Source organism: Tetranychus urticae, chromosome 1 (assembly GCF_039701765.1).
Source record: "Tetranychus urticae isolate SD_2017Ah chromosome 1, NJAU_TeUrti_SD_1.0, whole genome shotgun sequence".
Lineage (NCBI taxonomy): Eukaryota > Metazoa > Arthropoda > Arachnida > Trombidiformes > Tetranychidae > Tetranychus > Tetranychus urticae.
The window spans coordinates 23649057-23671913 of record NC_142958.1 but is presented as its reverse complement, the minus strand read 5'-3'; the positions used below and the strand labels follow the sequence as shown (position 1 = coordinate 23671913).

At 31.8% G+C, this 22857-nt stretch overlaps 4 protein-coding genes across 4 annotated transcripts; 1 reads left to right on the top strand and 3 right to left on the bottom strand.

The window, feature by feature from the left end:
• Nucleotides 1-154: 154 nt before the first annotated feature.
• Nucleotides 155-2630, bottom strand: LOC149094800 (long-chain fatty acid transport protein 4-like). The gene is made up of 5 exons (XM_089265858.1): nt 2521-2630; nt 2060-2448; nt 1792-1959; nt 1460-1731; nt 155-1359 (listed from the first exon to the last, which is right to left on the bottom strand). The coding sequence occupies exons 1-5, from the start codon at nt 2613-2615 to the stop codon at nt 400-402; spliced, it is 1884 nt and encodes a 627-aa protein (XP_089121984.1). The 5' UTR covers nt 2616-2630; the 3' UTR covers nt 155-399.
• Nucleotides 2631-2710: 80 nt separating this feature from the next.
• Nucleotides 2711-5251, bottom strand: LOC107362335 (long-chain fatty acid transport protein 4-like). Its single transcript, XM_025160914.2, has 5 exons — nt 5090-5251; nt 4611-4999; nt 4342-4509; nt 4001-4272; nt 2711-3931 (listed from the first exon to the last, which is right to left on the bottom strand). Exons 1-5 carry the CDS (start codon nt 5173-5175, stop codon nt 2972-2974), a joined length of 1875 nt encoding a protein of 624 aa, XP_025016682.1. The 5' UTR covers nt 5176-5251; the 3' UTR covers nt 2711-2971.
• A 228-nt stretch (nt 5252-5479) lies between these two features.
• Nucleotides 5480-7928, bottom strand: LOC107362334 (long-chain fatty acid transport protein 4-like). The gene is made up of 5 exons (XM_015929370.3): nt 7729-7928; nt 7203-7591; nt 6937-7104; nt 6588-6859; nt 5480-6509 (listed from the first exon to the last, which is right to left on the bottom strand). The coding sequence occupies exons 1-5, from the start codon at nt 7854-7856 to the stop codon at nt 5550-5552; spliced, it is 1917 nt and encodes a 638-aa protein (XP_015784856.2). The 5' UTR covers nt 7857-7928; the 3' UTR covers nt 5480-5549.
• A 4966-nt stretch (nt 7929-12894) lies between these two features.
• On the top strand, nt 12895-21311 carry LOC107362532 (putative fatty acyl-CoA reductase CG5065). The gene is made up of 8 exons (XM_015929619.3): nt 12895-13405; nt 13800-13916; nt 17254-17429; nt 17517-17589; nt 19219-19907; nt 19985-20114; nt 20191-20318; nt 20797-21311. Exons 1-8 carry the CDS (start codon nt 13319-13321, stop codon nt 20936-20938), a joined length of 1542 nt encoding a protein of 513 aa, XP_015785105.1. The 5' UTR covers nt 12895-13318; the 3' UTR covers nt 20939-21311.
• The last annotated feature ends 1546 nt before the right edge of the window (nt 21312-22857 follow it).

Genomic DNA, 22857 nt, shown 5'->3' with positions numbered 1-22857 from the left:
TTTTCGATTAATGATGGATTTTTCTTTGAACTCTTAAGATCTAAAAGACGTTTCTATTCATAGTATTAATTAAATACCGCCAAAGATAATTTATATAACCATGCAAAAGATGAATATTGAATTAAAGACTAATTATATTAACTTGAAGACAAAATAAGAATAATGATTGTTTAATAATTAAAGTGTTCAATAAATCAGCGGAAAAAATTCTTTTAGCAAAAAAAACTGAAGAATTGATTCCAAATTTTTTCGTTACAAACTTAAATTTAAATTTATACCCGCATTTTGATTACATTTTAACTGAAGAAAATGTATTACAAATTAAGTTTTTAGCAAATAAGACGTTAAAGTAGATGAACTGTGAACAATGCTTTGAAATACGATTTAAAATGTGAGAAATTAAAATTTATATTCACCATTGATTATCTTATTATAAGTTTCTTTGTCTAGTTTTTTGTACTCTTCGTTTTTCCAATCCAACACATAAATTGGATCGTTCACCAAATTTATGTCATAACTCTCTTTTTTAAGTGTAAATTTTGGCATTTTAAATGTTGAAGTTACCTCGATATCAGCAGTTAATCGTATAAAAATTGGAATAGCATATTGTGGTAGTTCTTTCTTCATTTTAATTAGTAAATCTTTTAAGTCAAGAGATCCAGTTGTATCTCTTATAGCAACCATTCCAGCTCTACCCTCGTTACCTGGTACAAGGACACCATAGACAACTGTATCTGCATGATTTGTGATGGATCCAATAACTGCTTCAACTTCACCTGTGGAAACATTTTCACCTTTCCATCTAAAAGTATCGCCAGTTCTATCAACAAAATAAAGGTATCCTAGTTCATCTCGAACCAATAAATCACCCGATGCATAATATGAATCGCCCTTTCGGAAAACGTCTTTTAAGATCTTACTTCGTGTTGCTTCTTTATCGGTATACCCTTCAAATGTTTTGGCCAAATCACGCTTATCAACCTTTGCAACTACTTGTCCAACTTCACCAGGTTCACAAGCAACACACAAGCCTTTTTCATTACGAATAGGTTCTCCTGTCTCTTGATCTATATGAATCAACATGATCGGATAAAATTTAGTCAATAACCATGTAGGAATCCAAGAAGGCATGAAACCACAAGCACCATTATGGCTATTAACATTGGCACTTCTAGCAACACCTTCAGTAGAACCATAGACTTCAATAACATTCGGGATACCAAATCTTTCCTTGAATTCAACCCAGAATGTAGGTCTAAAACCATTACCATAAACACAACGAACATTGTGATCGCGATCTTTGGCACTTGGTGGTTGAGCAAGCAGATAACGAACAGTCTCGCCGATATATTGAGCAACCTGTGATCCAAAAAGAAATACAAATTAAGATTTATGTTTGTTTTATTCAACTGGTTAAACAATCAGTTACTCAATTACTATAAAACAAACAGTTACTTACAGTACAGTTGTACTTCTTACAATCGTCCCAGAAATGTTTGACCGAAAATTTGTCCCTTAAAGCAGTCGTTGTACCATGAATTAGACAATTGCTAATCCCTAAAACACCACCAGCAAAGTGATAAAGAGGCAATGGGATATAAAGTACATCTTTTGAAGTCATCGAGGTGAGTTTTTGAATAGTGTGTCCAAACAAACTAAATTGTCCATGAGTTATGATAGCAGCCTTTGGAAACCCAGTTGTGCCTGATGTATAAATGTATAACAGACGATCTAGAGGATAAAAAGCAGTTAATTAACATCCAGCGAAATAATAAAGATAATGTATTATACTTTTCACTTGTCCGTTGTAATTAACGGGACGATCAGCTGATGCTTCAATCAACGGGATAAGTGATTTGGCTTTTGTATTTTTCTCTTCGACTTTCTTTGCATTTTCATTGAAACAATAAAATTGAATGGATTTATCAGATGGAAGTATTTTCAATAAATCTTGTACAACTATAAACAAAATAAAGAAACACGCACAGATATTAGGTACAAATAATATCCACAAATAAAATAAAGTAAGCAGCACATTTTGTAAATATCTAAAACTTACCTGATTCAAAAATGGAGTCATATATTAAAGCACGGGTTTTAATAACACTAATTGAATGTAAAAGTGTCGATGATTTAAGATTTGTGTTGAGTAAAGCTGTTATTAAGCCTGCTTTTGCCGCACCTAGCCATATACCAACAAATTCAGGCTTATTGTCCATTAATAGTGCAACTTCATCTCCAGGTTTGTAACCAGATGACACAAAGGTTTGAGCAATTTTATTTGAAAATGAATCAAGATCTTGAAAAGTCCATACTTTGTCTTGACAGATTATAGCTGGCTTGTTTTTATTAGCACTGACCACATGATTAAATTGGGTAACAACTGTAGCATTTGATCTCTTCATTTTCCAAGCATACGCTTGCATCGAAACCAATAATCGTGAGCCCCTTACATTGTTTGAAAAAAATAATTAACTTTAGAGGATTCGAAGAAAATGTCAAATTGAAATCAACACTTACTTGATATCTCGGCCAATCGAGAGGTAAAAAACTTTGCCATAATGTTGAATCCTTTTGAAAATATTCACTAAAGAACGAGGTGAATTACTCGACATGGCAGTATTAACTCATTAAATCAAACTTGTACTGAATGCTTTTGTTTGGTTTACTTTAATACCCAGATAAATCAGAAAGAAATCTCTTGATCTTGTTTTTTACAGAACATCATGAATTTATATATTTATTGATAACATAAACGATCGTTTTTCGATAATATATAAATGGAAGGGATTTAAAACGATAAGTATTGAGTTACGAAATAGCTCATGGTGTAAATGAAATAAAGTATTGATAGTTACAAAAAGATTAAGCAATCAATATTGAAAAGATGCCATCATGAATTTCGCAGTGATTCTTTAGATTTTGAGTATCGATTTGATGTCTATAATTCATTTTACAGAAAGTCAGCGATTCAAAACTTATATTCACCATTGATTATCTTATTATAAGTTTCTTTGTCTAGTTTTTTGTACTCTTCGTTTTTCCAATCCAACACGAAAATTGGATCGTTCACCAAATTTATGTCATAACTCTCTTTTTTAAGTGTAAATTTTGGCATTTTAAATGTTGAAGTTACCTCGATATCAGCAGTTAATCGTATAAAAATTGGAATAGCATATTGTGGTAACTCTTTCTTCATTTTAATTAGTAAATCTTTTAAGTCAAGAGATCCAGTTGTATCTCTTATAGCAACCATTCCAGCTCTACCCTCGTTACCTGGTACAAGGACACCATAGACAACTGTATCTGCATGATTTGTGATGGATCCAATAACTGCTTCAACTTCACCTGTGGAAACATTTTCACCTTTCCATCTAAAAGTATCGCCAGTTCTATCAACAAAATAAAGATATCCTAGTTCATCTCGAACCAATAAATCACCCGATGCATAATATGAATCGCCCTTTCGAAAAACGTCTTTTAAGATCTTACTTCGTGTTGCTTCTTTATCAGTATACCCTGCAAATGTTTTGGTCAAATCACGTTTATCAACCTTTGCAACTACTTGTCCAACTTCACCAGGTTCACAAGCAACACACAAGCCTTTTTCATTACGAATAGGTTCTCCTGTTTCTTGATCTATATGAATCAACATAATCGGGAAAAATTTAGTCAATAACCATGTAGGAATCCAAGAAGGTATGAAACCACAAGCTCCATTATGGCTATTAACATTTGCACTTCTAGCAACACCTTCAGTAGAACCATAGATTTCAATTACATTCGGGATACCAAATCTTTCCTTGAATTCCACCCAGAATGTAGGTCTAAAACCATTACCATAAACACAACGAACATTGTGATCGCGATCTTTGGCACTTGGTGGTTGAGCAAGCAGATAACGAACAGTCTCACCAATATATTGAGCAACCTGTGATCCAAAAAGAAATACAAATTAAGATTTATGTTTGTCTTATTCAATTGGTGAAAAACCACTTACAGTACAGTTGTACTTCTTACAATCGTCCCAGAAATGTTTGACTGAAAATTTGTTCCTTAAAGCAGTCGTTGTACCATAAATAAGACAATTACTGATCCCTAAAACACCACCAGCAAAGTGATAGAGAGGCAACGGGATATAAAGTACATCTTTTGAAGTCATCGAGGTGAGTTTTTGAATAGTGTGTCCAAACAGACAAAATTGTCCATGAGTTATGATAGCAGCCTTTGGAAATCCAGTTGTGCCCGATGTATAAATGTATAACAGACGATCTAGAGGATAAAAAACATTTCATTATCATCCAGCGAAATAATTCATTTGAAGATAAATGTATCAAGTACTTTTCACTTGTCCAATGTAATTAACGGGACGATCAGCTGATGCTTCAATCAACGGGATAAGTGATTTGGCTTTTGTGTTTTTCTCATCAACCTTTTTTCCATTTTCATCATAGCGGTAAAATTGAATTGTTTTATCTGATGGAAGTATCTTCTGTAAATCTTGAACCACTAAAGTTAAATAAAGAAATAAAGAAACACACAGATATTAGGTACAAATATCCACAGTTTAAATAAAGTAGGTTGCACATCTTTGAGGGATAAAAATTTACCTGATTCAAAAATGGAGTCATATATTAAAGCACGAGTTTTAATAACACTAATTGAATGTAAAAGTGTCGATGATTTAAGATTTGTATTGAGTAAAGCTGTTATCAAGCCTGCTTTTGCTGCACCTAGCCATATACCAACAAATTCAGGCTTATTGTCCATTAATAGTGCAACTTCATCTCCAGGTTTGTAACCAGATGACACAAAGGTTTGAGCAATTTTATTTGAAAATGAATCAAGATCTTGAAAAGTCCATACTTTATCTTGACAGATTATAGCTGGCTTGTTTTTATTAGCACTGACCACATGATTAAATTGGGTAACAACTGTAGCATTTGATCTTTTCATTTTCCAAGCATACGCTTGCATCGAAACCAATAATCGTGAGCCCCTTATATTGTTTGAAAAAAGTCATTAAGGTATATATTAAAGCATCTGAAGAAATTTTGAAATTTTAAATCAAATTTAAAGCGACACTTACTTGATATCTCGGCCAATTGAAAGGTAAAAGACTTTACCATAATGTTGAATCCTTTTGAAAATACTCACTAAAGAATTGCTCGACATCGCAGCATTAACTTTTAAAACCAAAGTTGTACTGAATGCTTTTGTTAGGCTTGCTTTTAAATATTAATATAAATCAGAAGAAAATCTATTGATCTTGTCTTTTACAAAACATCATGAATTTATATGTTAAGAAATGTTGATAATTGTTGATAAGATAAGAGATTGTTTTTCGATAATATATTAATGGAGCGGATATGAAACGATAAATATTTAGTTACTAAAGAACTCATGGTATAAATGAATTAAAGTATTGATAGTTACAAAAAGATAAAGCAATCAATATTGAAAAAAATGCAAGCATGAATTTGCAGTAAGTCTTTAGATTTTGAGTATCGATTTTATGTGTATAATTCATTTTACAGAAAGTCAGTGATTCAAAACTTATATTCACCATTGATTATCTTATCATAAGTTTCTTTGTCTAATTTTTTGTACTCTTCGTTTTTCCAATCCAACACATAAATTGGATCGTTCACCAAATTTATGTCATAACTCTCTTTTTTAAGTGTAAATTTTGGCATTTTAAATGTTGAAGTTACCTCGATATCAGCAGTTAATCGTATAAAAATTGGAATAGCATATTGTGGTAGCTCTTTCTTCATTTTAATTAGTAAATCTTTTAAGTCAAGAGATCCAGTTGTATCTCTTATAGCAACCATTCCAGCTCTACCCTCGTTACCTGGTACAAGGACACCATAAACAACTGTATCTGCATGGTTTGTGATAGATCCAATAACTGCTTCAACTTCACCTGTGGAAACATTTTCACCTTTCCATCTATAAGTATCACCAGTTCTATCAACAAAATAAAGGTATCCTAGTTCATCTCGAACTAATAAATCGCCGGATGCATAATATGAATCGCCCTTTCGAAAAACGTCTTTTAAGATCTTACTTCGTGTTGCTTCTCTATCAGCGTATCCCTCGAAACCTTTGAGGACATTTTTCTTGCTAATCATTCCAATGATTTGTCCAACTTCCCCAGGTTCACAGATTTCACAAAAACCTTTCTCATTCCTAATTGGTTCGCCCGTTTCTTGGTCAATACGAATCAGCATAGTTTGATAAGCTCTCTTTAGTAACCAGGTAGGCATCAATTTCGGTATGAAACCACAGGACCCTTCATAATTATCTATATTTACAGTCCTGGCGCTTCCCTCAGTAGCTCCATATAGTTCAACTATAGTACCGACACCGAATCGCTCCTTAAATTCTCTCCACAGAGATGGTCTGAACCCATTACCATATACACATCGAACACTGTGTTTACGGTCATATTCATTTTGAGGTGTAGCGAGAAGATATCGAACAGTTTCACCAATGTATTGTGCCATCTAGATAAGTGAAAAGACAATAAAACAAATTTATTAGTCTTCGTCATAAAAATGAGAAGTTGATTAGACAACACTTACGGTGCATTTGTATTTATAGCAATCTTCCCAAAAGTGCTTGGCTGAAAACTTGTTCCTTATAACAATTGTTGTACTATAAAGTAGACAATTACTAGCACCTAAAATTCCACCGGCGGAATGATAGAGAGGCAATGGAGTGTAGACAATATCCTTTGACGTTAATCGAGTGAATGTTTTAATGCCATGGCCAAAGATAAAGAACCTTGCATTAGTTATAATAGCAGCCTTGGGAAGCCCTGTTGTTCCCGATGTGTAAATATAAAGTAATTTATCTGAAAGTACAATTAGTGAAAAATAAATAAATCAAGTAAGGTTAGTGAAAGTTTAATCACAAACAAGGAAAACATACCTGTAAAATTTCCTCTAAAATTAACGGGACGATCAGCTGATGCTTCAATCAACGGTATAAGTGATTTGGCTTTTGTATTTTTCTCATCAACCTTTTTTCCATTTTCATCATAGCGGTAAAATTGAATTGTTTTATCTGATGGAAGTATCTTCTGTAAATCTTGAACCACTAAAGTAAAATAAAGAAACACACAGATATTAGGTACTAGATATTAGTATCCACAAATAAAATAAAGTAAATAGCATCTTGAAGGGATAAAAACTTACCTGGTTCAAAAACGGAATCATATATTAAAGCACGAGTTTGAATGACACTAAGAGAATGTAAAAGCGTCGATGATTTAAGATTTGTGTTGAGCAAAGCTGTTATCAAGCCTGCTTTTGCTGCACCTAGCCATATACCAACAAATTCAGGCTTATTGTCCATTAATAGTGCAACTTCATCTCCAGGTTTGTAACCAGATGATACAAAGGTTTGAGCAATTTTATTTGAAAATGAATCAAGGTCTTGAAAAGTCCATACTTTGTCTTGACAGATTATAGCTGGTTTATTTTTATTAGCACTGACCACATGATTAAATCGGGTAACAACAGTAGCATTTAACGTCTTCATTTTCCAGGCATTTGTTTGCAAAGAAACGAGGATTTGGATGCCTCTGTTACAGAGAGAAAATCAACAGGTTATTAAACAAAGGAAATCACCTTAAAAATGTCTTGTAAATCTGAACAAATCTACTGAGTTATCAAATATGGAAAATCTTTTTAGCTTAAAATTATACCTTAATATACTCACCTTAAATCTCTAGAAAATGTTAGAGCAATATTTTTACTTGAATTTTTAATTTTTGTAAAAATATCAATCAAAGATTGAGATGATCTTTTTAAAGCCATGGCTTGCTTTGATGACAATATGACTAGCATATGTCCATGCAGATGGATCTTTATTTACTTACTAATACCTGCTACTTAGACAGATCAGATAATTAATTGCGATACCTGCTATCTTCCTCCAACAAAACACTTGTCATTATGAAAATGCTATAAATTACCAATATTTACACTATAACAAGTGGCTGAGTTCCTAGTACTCATTTACACTTTTAAATGCAGCTTAATAAGCAATTTGTGTTCAACCTCATCCTTAAATCATGCAAAAAATTGATTGGACGGAATAAATTAATCTGGTCAATCATTGAAACGATTATTCAGCTATCTAGCTTTAATTATTGTTAGTAAAATGGAATTGTATTTTTACTAAAAAATCCTCCAGATTAATTGTTTGGAATTAAGTCTCAACTTGAATTTTATTGTAGTTGATTGCAAATTTTGTCAATAGTAGAAACCTGAAGCAACTGAATCCTTGAATTAGAGCTCATTCTGTTTCAATGAAATTGATCAAATCAGACTCTTTTTAGACACTTTAGTTTTATAAAATGTTTCATTTTTTAACTTCCTTAACGTAATTTCCGATCTTGAACAACATATTACCATTGATTTAGCACTAAACCAACTTCAACTTGACCTCAATGTTAAAAGATATCATAAGGGTCAAAATTTATAGATAATAATACAATCAGATTTCCGTTTTCCCTTCTCAATGAGCATTCATTGAAGTCAACATGTTTTACAAAACCAAATATTGTGAAATGGTTTAAACAATTTTTTGATGTTCAATTCAACACTTATAGCAACAAAAATTGATATCTAACAGTATTCAAATCAACCGATTGATATGATTACTACCAGGCGTGTTCATTTTGTCAATTGTAAATTAAACTCTTATTTTAACTAATTACAACGAAAGTAATACCAGAAACCCAGTTCAATGATAGGTGTGTCATTAGTATTGTTCAATATCATTTGTTATACATGTTGTTAGTAGATGTTAAATCAATTAAGAGGAAAAGTTTTCATGGACTCGAGCAATTTCATTAAAAACTACCAAAATTAGTCTAAAAGGGCTTTTTAAGCATGACGCTTCATGTCGCCCATTCAGGTCTGAGCTTAACTAAAGTAAGAAATTACGTTCATTAGGAAAGCTGATTTTATATCAGACCCTCTGAATGCTTCATCACTGAATTTTTCTGTTATACTAAACAGTATTTTTAAGTAGCTTTGATGTGGTGCGGAATTTCAGTGGATATGTTGAAATAAGGCGTTTTTCATGGCACAAAAGACTGTCAAAAGTACAAAGAACTAGAAGAACCATATTCATCAATCAAAACAGATTCATGCTGACCAATAATCAATGATAGACTTAATTTGGTAAAATAAACGCAGCCAATAGTCAACAGTCTTACTTAAACAGTAATAGCTATGAATTTTGTCAATTTTGTTCAATGTTGATCCACTTTGATCAATCAATAGCTATGACGATCATTTGAATCTAATCTGGAAACAGCTTAGTTCAATGAAACTCTTGATCTATGTCTTGATTGTTTGTTTTAATTTTGCTTTCGTGTCTAAACTAAATCTATTACCGACACTACTGTATTAATAGATTTGCTGCTGTCTTTAAGGCCAAGCAAAAAAGGTAATCACCAATTGTACGGTTAATTATCACCATCAGATTAACATATAAACAATAAAGCATCCTTGATTAAGTCAACCTTTGTTTTTGTCAATTGTCAAGGAACACAACAATTAGTCCAAAAAAAGAGATTGTAATGAAATTTCCTGTTCCTATTGAAACTGTCGAGAATCATTGAAGTTCAATGTTTTTGTTTTTGTATTTGTATTTTCAATGGTCAGCTAATTATTTAAATAATGTTTCTATTTGCTAATTGTCTTAAAAATGGACCAAAAAAGATTGCATTTTTATCAATCAATGGTCAACATGTTATAAGTGAAATTATTGCAACCATTTGATTTGCCTTGATAATTTGGTTGTAAGGTAAAGGTTATCAAGCCTCCGGGTAAGTCAATTGAGGCTCACAATTTTAAATGATTAAAGTTGAATCAAGCTCATGTAACACATTCATTTCCTGAATTTATATCAATAACAAAGCCATCAACAACATCTTTTATGTATATTAACATCACCTTTCAACTGTTTTTTTGGTTTAATGAAAGAAACGAAAACAATCTTATTAACCTTTCCATTTGATTGAGAGATTTGATTTTGGAAATGATTAAAATTACCTCTTTACGCACTCTTTGAGGTCAAACGTCGTTTGAATCTTATTTAGATTTTGATTAAGCAAACAAGTATTTGAACATTAACATCGTTAATTGACATTGAACCCTTGAATATCAGTCTTATTATCATTAATTGTTGCATCTAAACCTGTGACAGCACAGCTTATTGAAACAGGTACAATGTACTTAAAGTTTAATCAACATCTTAACCAACAGAGATTTCATGTAGTTGAAGGGCTCTAACATAACAACTCGTCTTCATGTTGAAATCAATCACAATGATCAGTGATTAGATGGCAGATTTAGCTTGTAATATTAGTAAAAATCAAAAAAATGGAATAAGATCGATGAGTTTACCTTAAAACAAAAGCTTTAAATTTAGCCATTTTTAGTTGATCATATTCACCCCAGCTGGCTCTGTAATCTTTAATATTTCCATTTGAAAATTAATTGCAATAAATTGTTATTGCTGGTTATTTTTTGTGCAATTGTATTTTGAAAATAAATGATTATTTGGTTTCAAGTTTTGATTTCATTCTTTGAATTTGATAATTGGACATATTCCAGCTCAATTTGACCGTCTAAAGGTGTTGACCATTAACTCAATGTAATCAAACAATCGGCCATTGAGATGAAGACAAGTAAAAAAGTGAATATTTATGAGTCTTAAGCACAATTTTACCATTCAAGTTAATCTTCAAAGGCTTAATTGACAAAATACATTGGTGAATATTAATTATTAATAATTTCAAATTTAAGAGTTAATTTGCCGATGAGATAAGCCAGAAGACCGTGAGCCAGTCTCTATTCATTACATTAATTTCATTAGAATGACAAATTGTCCACTTAAAACATTTAGATAACTCAGTGATTAAAGAAAAGGAAGAAACGAAAATAAATTCTTTAAACGTCGTTTTGTTGTTATTTCCTGAGAAAATCATGTTCTAATAGGATGAGGGAAGGAACAGAATGCGTATTCTGAAGCATTGAGACAGGAGGAAAAATTATTTTGTTTAGTTTGATGACGTTATTGTTGGGTTATTGATAAATGCAAAGACTTTGACTTTTGAGTTACTAGTCAAGAAATATGAACTTTTAGGAACCTGAAAATTGCTCAAACTTCGATTGCAGTTTGACTTCAGTTGCAGAACCAGATTTTATTTTCAGCTTTTCTCGTTTTGATTTATTTCATGGACAATTAGAATCTTTTAATTTATGGTTTGAATAAATCGAACTCTATAAATGATTCTTGTGACCATTCATGTTTCGTGGGTTCGTTTGGTGAATATAAAGTATCAAAGACTAAACATGTTGAAGTAAATTTGCTTATTTGTTGTTGTGGTAAAGAGTATATCTTACGACGAGCCCATCTAATGGCCATAACCATAATCCCAATGGCGGTGACAATTAGTACAGCTGATATACACACACAGGCAACTCCGAGGATATGTAAAGCTTGACCAGTCAATGGCTCTGAAGTAATATACAAAAATTTGGAGACAACTAGACTCAGTACACCAAATAATAATACAATCAACCCAATAAACATTAGTGAAATGGTGAGATGAGACGTTGTGAAAACGGCTAAGAATTTGATTCCTGAAAAGGTTGATGACAATGGTTCTTGATTTGGGTTATTTGGTTGTAAATTGTTCCCATATTGTTGTTCATGATTAGCTAACCAAATTGTAGCTCTTTGGTCCATCTGGAAATTCAAAAGTTCAACTATTAGTTGAATTGAATGATAAAACGAGTGATGTGACTGTTAATTTCTGATGTCATTGTGTTAACAGGTTGCTTTGGTTTACTCGTTGACACTTGTTTTAACTTTAATCTGTTGTTTAGTCTAAAATGAAGTGTAATTGTCCAAATATTGTTGTAATATGATTAAAATTGTCCTTGAAATATCAATTGATCGATATTGGCTGGACATTTGGATGCTGCTTTATATTTGTCTCAAACAATTTGGATCATTTCAAACAAATAAATGGACTTAAACTGGTTAAGACTTCAAAGTAAAAATAAGATGACAGCTTGATATTGATACCTCTGCATCAGTTTTGTCTCATAAGCAATACCAATTAAACAGTTGGTCATTCATTAGTTGAAAATAAAATCACCTAAACCCAAACTTTCATATAATGATTTGTAACCTATGTAAATAAGACATATCTTAAATATGTAAATGTGTGAAAAGACAAGACATAAGAAGCAGTTCTCGTGAACATGATAAAACTTCATTCCATAAACTACAGATTAACGAAATTGGCAAAATTTGAGAAACATTTAAAACTATTCTAAACATGAAGATTGATCATTGATTATTCAATTTCAAATCTCAACATTAACCATAATAATAAAGCAAATAAGCATTCTCAAAATCAAGACAAAAATAAGGATTGAGGCTGAGTATTATTTTTATTTAGCCATTAGATCTAACAATTTGACCAAATCAAGTTGAAATGTTGTCCAACCTTGAAAGGCAATTGAGCCATTGAATAAATCTCATGGATTCTAATGAATCTTAGTAAAGATAATGAAAGTGAAGTGTTCAATAAAAGGTGGGTCAAATACTGTTTCAACGTTTTCACACACAAAATAAAAACAGCGCCTGGTTTTTGCGCTGTTATACCTGTTACCGGTTTCACTTACATTAAACTCTCACTTATCTTCATTTTTTGTCCCCCTTTTTGTTCAACTGTACACTTTATCTTCATCTTACTTTCATCAGCTTCTCGCCTCCCCCTTGTCTGTTTCAATGATCAGATAAATACGAATCAGGCTTACAATTCCGTTTCACCGAGTCAACCATTTGTTGTCCTACAATCCAAGCGAAACCTTTTTACCTTTCCTTTGCTTAAACACATACACTTGAAACAGTCAAACAAAAATTTTCTTGTTCTTTCTCTCGATCATTATTAAATCAAATTTTGTTCACTCCATTTGATTGCAGATTGTTGATGGTTTATTAAAACTGACAAGAGATTCAACAGTTAACTTAATTGCTACCACAGTCGCAGTGTCCACAACTCAAGATACATTGCTTTTCACTTTTGTTTTACCACTGTTTCGCTGAGGTTGACTATACCTCAACTTGTCATCGATCATCTTTATAATCATAATTTTACAGTTTAATTTAAATTTAATGAGTGTTGGTCAAATTTTGTGTAAATAAGTGTTTTAATTTGAAAATCATTGAGAGTCTGTTTCATTTCTGTTGATCATCTAATCAAGAGCAAATTAAAATGGATACTTTCTCTGAATCAGAGATTGCAAGGTTTTACAATGGACGATGTGTTTTCATCACTGGAGGAACTGGATTTATGGGAAAGGTAAGTTAACTAATTGACTAATCATTATTATTGTAATTGTCTTGTAATCGAGATTAAAATAGTGAAGATTGATGTTTGAGGAGAAAAATTAAAAGTGAATCTTTGACATGAAACTTAACGATTGAACTTGCAAATGCATAAATCAACTTCAAGTCTGATTAGCTGTAAACCATTTACCTGATTCAAGTCCAAGTTTAACAAAGTCACACTAAAGATGATTATGATGATATTGAGCCAAAATAATGGTCAAAATGGTCAACATTAACCTTTTAATCAGAAAATTTCACATTCATGTTACTTCCGTGACTTTTGTCTAACCTTTTACATTCAATTGTTTTAATCATTTCTTCTTCTCACACCTTTTCAATCAATTGATTTTCATCGCAATTTACAGGTTTTGGTCGAGAAATTACTTCGATCTTGTCCAGGACTCAAAAATATGTACCTTTTACTTCGAAACAAGAAAGGTCTTGCTCCACGACAACGACTTGAACAGCTTCTAAATGATAAAGTAAGTCTTTTGTTGTCAATATAATTAACGAATTGCGGCTTCAATCAATTTTATCAGTAATTGATTTTAATAGCAACAATAAAAGTATATTTCAAATCATATTTATAGCAAAACAACACTTTCATATTTTTATGTTGAGCTTTTATTTTCCTGGTTGTTATTTTTTCTTTGGGTTTATTTTCATTTCTGGTTAACAGTATTTTTTGTTGCTTCATTTCTGGTTGTTTTTTGGTTAAAAATTGAGCAAAATCAAGACTTGATCAAGATTGCGCCGTAATCGATTCATTTATATTTAGCTTTGATTGTTAATTTTTTGTCAACTGTCAGTTTGATTAATCACATTACCAATAGAGAAGGTTGATTGTTTGGACAAAATATTCAATGTTTTTTTTCATGTTCACTCCAATAGTGAAGGCTACCGGTTCCGATTCTTTTTGTATAGCAAATAGCCTTGCAAGTCAACCAAATAACCGGTCAAAATTAACCACATTATATAATAATTAGCCGACTAAATTAGTATCTTTGAAATCCGGTGAAAGCAACAGAAATAGATAATTGTTGTTTCTCATCTACAACAATATCTAAGGAAAATCTGAAAACATAATTCAACCTAAAATTGCCATTTTACAACATTAGTTGATCAACAGATCAATAGCTGAAATTGATAATCAATTTGTTCACTTTCAATTGAATTACAATTTTCTCATTCAATTGTTGTGTGTTAATTTGCTCATTCGTTCAACAGTTAACTTTAATTAATGATTAGCAAAAGTGTTGCCATTGATGAATCCTTGAAGACAATTTTGCAACTTTTTTCATTGCTTACCATTCAAAGCATAACAGAATCAACAACATCTGATGAAAAAATCTATGAATCCACATGAAATTGGATAAAACAGTTTACGGTGATCAGCAAATGATAAACTCAAGATATTTTTAATGCTTCTAAATTTAATCCAAATCATTAATTATTCCATGATAGCTTCAATATTAGTAAACAAATCAACATTTTTAAATAACAAAACTTTGCCATTTAGCTATTAATGTGAGGGAAAAATTCCAAAAGCCATTACAAGGCTTAATATCTATGAAAGTTCAGCGACAATCAACGTCCATAGATGTTTACCTGATAAATCTCATATTATACTGTCCATGACGCAAAGAGCATCTAATGATAATCAGAGGAATATTTAATGGTCATATAATGGCACAAAACTGGTACATTGATCCAAAATTCGGTACAAATCTGGTTTACTACAAAAATCTGGTTTGTTACAAGGTTAAACGAGAAGGAAAGGGACCCAATTTTTCCTCTCAGCTCAAATCAAGTTAATCAATAATTTAATCTTAAATCGATTGAATAATTATTAAATTTAATTCCAAAGGTACAGAAGCCATTAAATTTACCAAATAACAGAGTAAATCTGTATAAACGAGAAATGTCAGAAGCTTTTTGCCATTCTATTCAGTTATAATGCAAATCCTTTTATTTACAGCCAATTCAATTTCATGTCAATCTAGTACAATTATCACCACTTAATGTCGTGATTACAACGAGACATTCATGATATTATAAAAAAAAATAACATTGAAGTGATTTTCAAAGAAGCTAAATTTGAGCCTTTAAAGAAACCAGTAATTACAAGATTTCGTAAATTCGGAGAACGTTTTCCACTGCAAGTCCAAGTCGTTTTTTTATATTTTGTGAAACTGTTGAGCTTTCCTTAACTTGTCTGAACATTTTCTTGACTAATTGATTCAATTTATCCTCAGGGAAGCTCAATAACTTGCCTTAAACAATTTCATTAGTATATGGAAAAAACAAAACCTGATTAGTAAAGGTAAATATAACCAGGAATGACGTACAACCAGAAACTCAAAAAAAAAATTTGCTTCACAGATGCATTGCAAAATGGTCATTATACAAGCTCAAGTAAAATAAATTAGGGAAAAACATTTATATTTGAACAACCCTCTTGTCCGAGGATAAATTTACCTATGAAAAGTAAAGGTTTAATTTCGCAAGTCAACTGTTTGCAGGAAAAATAACGTCGAGGTGAGATTCCTAATCAATTTGAATGATGATCATAAAATTTATTTTAAGACTTGGACCTATCACTTTCACTGTAAATTAGGGAATTGATGAATTGAGGAAAAAAGGTTATAATCATTGTCTTATTGGTTGGCAATCGTTTACTTTTTATTGACCATTGAAAGGTCAGTTAGACAGGGAAGAAGGAAAAAAATATAACATAATATTAGAAACAATTTTTGATAAAAAAGAAGCCAATTTTTTGGGAAATCAAGTTTAAACAAATGTTGTGAGTGTAAATGACTTTATCTATTGATATACCAATTTATATTGATCAGTTAATATGCCAATTGCTTGTACCTTTTTAATGTTGATGTCAAGTTGATTCTCAACTTGGATAAAGGTCAAAATAACGGAAGTCTTACGGGCTTGATAGTGACCCAGAAAAGGTTGAGAGAGAAAATGAAAGTCCAAATTGATAATGTTTACGTTGTTGATGGTCAACAGTAATGAGGAAGAGCGGAGGTCATTTACTTTTACTTTTTTTTCTGGATGATTTGGTTATAAGCAATTTCAATGGAAAACTGAAAACTGGTTCAATGAACAAAATATTAGAGGTTAAGATAAAAATGAAAGTTTAAAGTTTGTTACAGCAAAACCTTGATGACCGTAAGTCAAGGTAAAATGAACCTGCCATCAACTATTCAATTCATTTTCACTCACATTTCATTTCATCATCATCATCCTCACCATCATGATAATCTGCTGTTATACTTGTTATTGTTCAACAAAAACTGGGATAAGCGACCTAATATCAAGTGCATTTATTCATTTGTTTATGCTTTACTTCAAACCTTTACCTGAGTTTTGTTTCTTTTTTGCTTGTTTTGGGTTTGAGATGAAAAACAAAACAGGAAAATGTTGTCCTTCAATCAACCTTTCAACTTTCAAGCATCACTTTCACCTGATTAATTGTTATTCATTGAAGCAACATTTCAGCTTATTTAGGATAAACTTAATTATTTAAATTTAAACCCGTTCAACTAATGGACAGTTTAATGATGATCTTGAACCTGATTTGGAAGAAAATCGCATTTTTTTCAAACAATTTTTTCTTATTCTTCAATTTTTATGCTTACAATGTTTTTCAATGTTCACCTTTAATTGTTACATTGTTGTGATCTTGTTAACCTTCAGGGTTAACTAACATTTAATTACTGATTCTGATTGAAGTCTACAATCGATCTCCAATTTAATAGCAATCTAATGGCACTTTCAACTTTTACGTTTCTCTTCATCTCATAGATTTTTGAACGAATCCGAGAAGAAAATCCAAAATCACTGAACAAAATTATTCCCATTTCAGGGGACATTACAGTTGATGGTTTAGGAATCTCACAAAATGATTTGAATCAACTTGTGAAAAATGTTTCCGTAATATTTCATTCGGCAGCAACAATTAAATTTGAAGAACCTTTGAGGTAAGTCAATGTTTATTGTTAATTTTAAATGCAAAATTAAACCAGAAAATTGTACACTTTTCTTAATCATTTTGTCTCTTCTTTCAGAGTTGCTGTCAATTACAATATGCTTGGCACTCGGCGAGTAATTAAATTAGCTCATCAAATTCCACAATTAGAGGTAAGTTTCAATTTTAATCATTACTAAACAGCTCATAACCTGTAATGTTTTTCAGCCTGAAATTGCGTAGTCGACCTCATTCATTAATCGTACGATCTTAAATGAATATTATCAAAAGTAATGTTGTCATGATGATGATAATGATGAAATATGATCAATAAGCAGGTCGATGGTGTCCATTGACTATCGGCTGACCTTCCAATCACGAAGAACCGGAAAAATTGTTGAACATTGAGGCCATTCCATTTCCATATGGAAGCATATTTTTTTGCTTTTTTTGCTTTAACTATCAACATTTCCCTTAAGAATCTATTCAAGTAATTCAACCAGATAAAACAGGAAGACTCAGTTGACTGATTTAGGAAACCCTTTAAACCTTGAATGTGAAAATGAGTGATAAAAATTAGCGTAAAAATAGTCAACTATTTAAAAATTTTGCTCATTACAACTGAAAATAACTTTAAGGTTAACATTTCTGACATCTGAGCAAAGACATTCAAGATTTACTGTTTCTGGATTTTGCCGTCCAAATCAAATTGTTTTATGGTTATCTAATAGTTTTAAACAAATTCAATTAAAGACAATAATCAATGGTTCGATCAGTTAACAACACGTAAAATTAACATTAGTCAAATATGGTAGCTTATACAATGTATTTTCAATGGTAAAACTAAGCCTATTGCAGTGGCCATGATTAATAATTGTGTTTTTACAATGATAATTGGAGTAACATTTGAAGTCTAAACGCATTCATGTACAATTCTGGTTGTATTGAATAATAATATGGTTGAAATGAAAAGAAACCAAGGCTAATGGAACCACAAAATGTTATTTGGAAACATTTGATTTGGTTATTTGTGCTAACCTCGGAAAAAGTGAATTTTTGAGATGTTTTATTGACAGAATTGTAATTATGTTTTGGGTAATAACACGGAACTGTACTAATAATTTTCTAGTAAAGCGACTGGCCAAGTAATAAACGGCAATCATTTGCCGTGATTTACGGTAACTGACCTCAATGAAATAGCCACCTTGACTGTAAATTGTTTCCTTATTTCCGTAATTTGCTCTACGGATGAAACCTTTCCTTGAGCTATTTTTGAATAATTTGCTGGTTAAATAGTTGATTATTGGTTAAAATTGTGGTGACCTCGTCCGTTTAAAACAACTGACATCGTTTACAATTGATTTAGTCTTTCAATCAGCCCATGATTGATAGTGATCATAAATTACAGTCAACATTATCAGACTGACCTTTACTTTAACCTGTTTCCCAACCTCCATCAACATCATTATTATTATGGCTCATCATCATTCAACACTTTCAATTTCATTTTACAACGATCAGATGAACGTCAAATGATTTTGTCTTTCGATAAGAATTTAGTTTAATAAACGAAAATTGAGAATATTTTAAATTGATTGAATACAATTTTGACTGAATATGGTTTCAATTTGAATGGCGAGAATCGTACCTAAATTATTAAACATTCCCTTTTGTTTTCTTGAACTAATTGTCACATATGTTTTTTTGCGCTTAGTTTTTCAATTATCAGTGAAAATTTTTCAATTTGCGAAAATGTTAATTTGTTTTTGTTTTCGTTCCTTCCTGACTACCATGAATTGCAGGCCTTGGTTCATGTCTCAACTGCTTATGCCAATTGCGATCGACAAAAGATTGATGAGGTCATTTACGACCCTAAAATTACTCCACAGCAGCTGATTGATGCAATTGAATGGATGTCAGATGAAATGATTGAAAATATCCTTCCCAAGCTTCTTGGTGCTAGACCAAACACTTACACCTTGACCAAAGCATTGGCTGAAACTATGATCATGGAAGAGTGTGGATCACTTCCAGTTGCCATTGTCCGTCCTTCCATCGTTACCGCATCTCGCCGTGAACCCTACCCAGGCTGGGTTGACAACATTCACAATGTAACTGGCATCTTTTTAGCTAGCAGTAAAGGTGTCTTAAGATCACTTTATCTTAACTCGTCCGCTGTTTTGGACATTATACCTGTCGATATTGTTATCAACTTGATGATTACTGTGGCCTGGAATACAGCTACTAAACCCCAGAATAGCATTCTTATCTACAACTGTTCATCTGGAATGCTCAATCCAATCACAATTGGAGATATTGAAAAGTATACCTTTCCATTGGCCATAAAGTACCCTTGTTCAGAACATTTTCGTTATCCTGGACTCACAATTCGTTCAAATCGATTCCTTCACAATGTTTTTGTCCTCCTTGACCATTACATGCCTGCTTATATCTTTGATACAATCAGTGCTCTTACTGGAGGCAATCGAATGTAAATATCTTAATTTTATTCTACCTAATCCACTAAATCAATGAATTTATGTTAATTTTTCCCTCTCTTATTCACAGGATGGTTCGTATTTATGAGAAACTACACAAAGCGACTGAACAATTAGTTTTCTTTGCTACTCGTCAATGGCAGTTCAAATCAACCAATATTCGTGATCTTCAAGAGCAACTATCTGAAGTTGATCAAAAGGTATTAAAAAATTTTACCCAAAAACATTCCAAAATTCAAATAAATACTAATATGACACTTTGTTTTTCTTCAATAGACATTTTGCTTCGACGTTAAACAAATTCATTGGCCACAATACCTTGAAGACTATTATCTTGGTATTAGGCGATACATTCTGAAAGAGGAAAACTCAACAATACCTGCAGCCAGGAAAAACTTAAAAAGGTTCAGTTTGATGTGTCCAATTAACTATTCCTCTAATTGGCAGAATCATAATGATTGAAATAGCGTAAAAAAATCAACACCATTTTGCACTGTTTTCCCATTCATTCAAAATCTTGATCAACACACCATCAAGATGCCAATATTGATTATTGTATATGTGTGTTGAGTGTTTTAGGCTACAATCAAAATTTCAATCGATAAACTGCTCATCCAATTTGATACCATTTTTTGCAATCTTAAAACTTCCAGTATTAATAATAAGCATGAGCTCGATGAACTTGATGAAACTAACAGTTTTGATGTTTATCAAAAAATATTATTTTTTCATTTGCGTGTTTCACTAATTCAAGTAATCGTTTCAATTTTATCTGATGAGTGGGAAAGACTTTCTTTATTGTGATTACCTGTTTGCCAATTTGCTTTTTGCTTTGCTTCTCGATACTAATTTACTTTTTTTGTTTCTCTTATTTTTTTGTAGGCTTTACTTTACCAACAAAACGATTGAATATCTAATCTTTTTTGGACTGTTCAACGCATTCATGTATCGTTCTGGTGCAGGTTCCTATATCTGGTCATCGGCAAAAAGTAAATTATTTGACTTTGTTCAGTCCCAAGTTTAAATAATTTACCTTCCAAATGAACAAAAAACAAAACAATGCAAATTGTTACCTTTTATAATAACTTTTTCTTTCTCTTATCTTCTTTTGTTGACTTTTTATCCATTCACTTACACTATTTTTTCTTGCTTCTTGATCCAATCTTTGACAAAACAAAAACTTGTACATGATTTATACTCTTCTTTGATCAACTCTCATATTTCTTCGATTTTTTTCACCTTCTTTCCTATTTTTGCTACTAATTAAATATATATAAATATATGTATATATTTAACAACCAACAATCAATTTCACCATCTTTACCCTTTCTTGCTTATTGGACATGCTGTTGGTAAACAAAGCAAACTAAAAAAATAAATTTTAACATTATTTGTAATTTCCTTCCAATTTTCCGTTGATTCATGTTTCATTTGCCAACAAACAGTTTAGCCAACTAATCAAGTTAACTGAACAATATCGGATTTGCAACACTTTTATACCTTGTTGATAGTTTCCAAATATCAGATCAATGACTTCAAGGTAAATCAATTTCACTTTTATAATCAATCAAATTGACACCTAATCAAGAAAATAAAGGGAAATTGTCAACAGATTTGCTGCCAATTATAATTGATAGAGAAAAAATTGCTGTTAAATATCGTCGATAAAGTCATTCAATTAAACGGTCAATGTAATGAAGTAATTCACGACGGACAAATAAGTTCAAAAGAGAGCAACAAGTGATTAGAATCGAAAGTTAATTCATTCAAATTATAACTTATAAATCAGCATCCTTAACCTTTGATAAATTCAAGTAACAATGAAGTTAAACCTTACAAAAGACAAGCTGTTTAAACTTGAAAATTTTGTTTTCCTATTTTGTGGTTTCTGGTGCTTATTCCAGATTTATTTCTGCACAGTTAAGTATCTATCATTTGATTTTGTCACTCGAATAAACTGGTTTGTACCAGAAAAGACACCTTTACCCGATTTAGTGTTATGTTTTGATTTTGTTAGTTTGATTAATACGTCCAAACTGTTTAAAAATTATCCAGAAGTGGTTAAAAAGCTTGGAATCAAAAATGAAGATGAATTTGCCCAGTTAAAGCGTACGTCTACCGCTAAAATTGGTACACAACTTATTCCATTGTTGACAATCCGCGAAATAACGTCGATTTTGTATACAAAGGACAAGTTGATTGACGAGATTGTTGTTTTGAATCAGACATCACGAGACGATGCCAAGTTGTGTCAAAATATCGGATTTTTCACTTCAAATACTTATTGTGCTAAAATAACATGTTCATATCGTCATCCTATTTCGGCAAATGTATCCTATGTTGATCATCTGTCTGAAAATGTACCTTTCTTTTATGTCACCGTCAATACCCAATATTTAACCAACGAGTCCATTTATTTTGTAACCCTTGTCAAACCAAATACGTTTCCTTGGGACCACGGAATGGCTTGGCTTTCCTTTGATAACTATCGAGGTCCATCCATCTATATGATCTCCTTTACAATGTATCTTGAACAAAAATTACCCGCTCCATATCAAACTCAATGTTATGATTATAAAGTTGATGGTTACATTGAACAGTCACAAGCTCTCAATGAATGTCTTAATCGTAGTTTCTCGAATGTACTTAACTCGTCCTTTCACCATGCCATTGTTAGAGATAATTTGGACCGGCACATCGATTTAAAAATTTTTGATCCTGCTTATAAGTATACCTTGGACCAAATAGTTGATAAATGTGTCCAACGCAATTCGAGACCAGACTGCAATAATCTTAATTATCCCATAGTTGGTTACAGCAGATTAAACAGACGACCTAGACAGAATCGAACCCTAATCGGATTGGAATTGATCAAGGAACCAGTTTTATTGGTCTATGTTGAGCCATCAATGACGCTGTCTGATTTATGCATAGTTATTGGAA

Coding starts and splice junctions, on each gene's coding strand:
- LOC149094800 (XM_089265858.1), bottom strand. CDS start 2,615: ATGTCGAGTAATTCACCTCGTTCTTTAGTGAATATTTTCAAAAGGATT. Junction 1,732..1,791: donor TTACAACGGACAAGTGAAAA/GTATAATACATT, acceptor TTTATCCTCTAG/ATCGTCTGTTATACATTTAT. Junction 1,360..1,459: donor GTAAGAAGTACAACTGTACT/GTAAGTAACTGT, acceptor TTTGGATCACAG/GTTGCTCAATATATCGGCGA.
- LOC107362335 (XM_025160914.2), bottom strand. CDS start 5,175: ATGTCGAGCAATTCTTTAGTGAGTATTTTCAAAAGGATTCAACATTAT. Junction 4,510..4,610: donor TGACTCCATTTTTGAATCAG/GTAAATTTTTAT, acceptor ATTTAACTTTAG/TGGTTCAAGATTTACAGAAG. Junction 4,273..4,341: donor TTACATTGGACAAGTGAAAA/GTACTTGATACA, acceptor TTTATCCTCTAG/ATCGTCTGTTATACATTTAT.
- LOC107362334 (XM_015929370.3), bottom strand. CDS start 7,856: ATGCTAGTCATATTGTCATCAAAGCAAGCCATGGCTTTAAAAAGATCA. Junction 7,592..7,728: donor ACATTTTCTAGAGATTTAAG/GTGAGTATATTA, acceptor TCTCTGTAACAG/AGGCATCCAAATCCTCGTTT. Junction 6,860..6,936: donor TTTTAGAGGAAATTTTACAG/GTATGTTTTCCT, acceptor TTGTACTTTCAG/ATAAATTACTTTATATTTAC.
- LOC107362532 (XM_015929619.3), top strand. CDS start 13,319: ATGGATACTTTCTCTGAATCAGAGATTGCAAGGTTTTACAATGGACGA. Junction 17,430..17,516: donor AAATTTGAAGAACCTTTGAG/GTAAGTCAATGT, acceptor CTCTTCTTTCAG/AGTTGCTGTCAATTACAATA. Junction 17,590..19,218: donor ATCAAATTCCACAATTAGAG/GTAAGTTTCAAT, acceptor CATGAATTGCAG/GCCTTGGTTCATGTCTCAAC.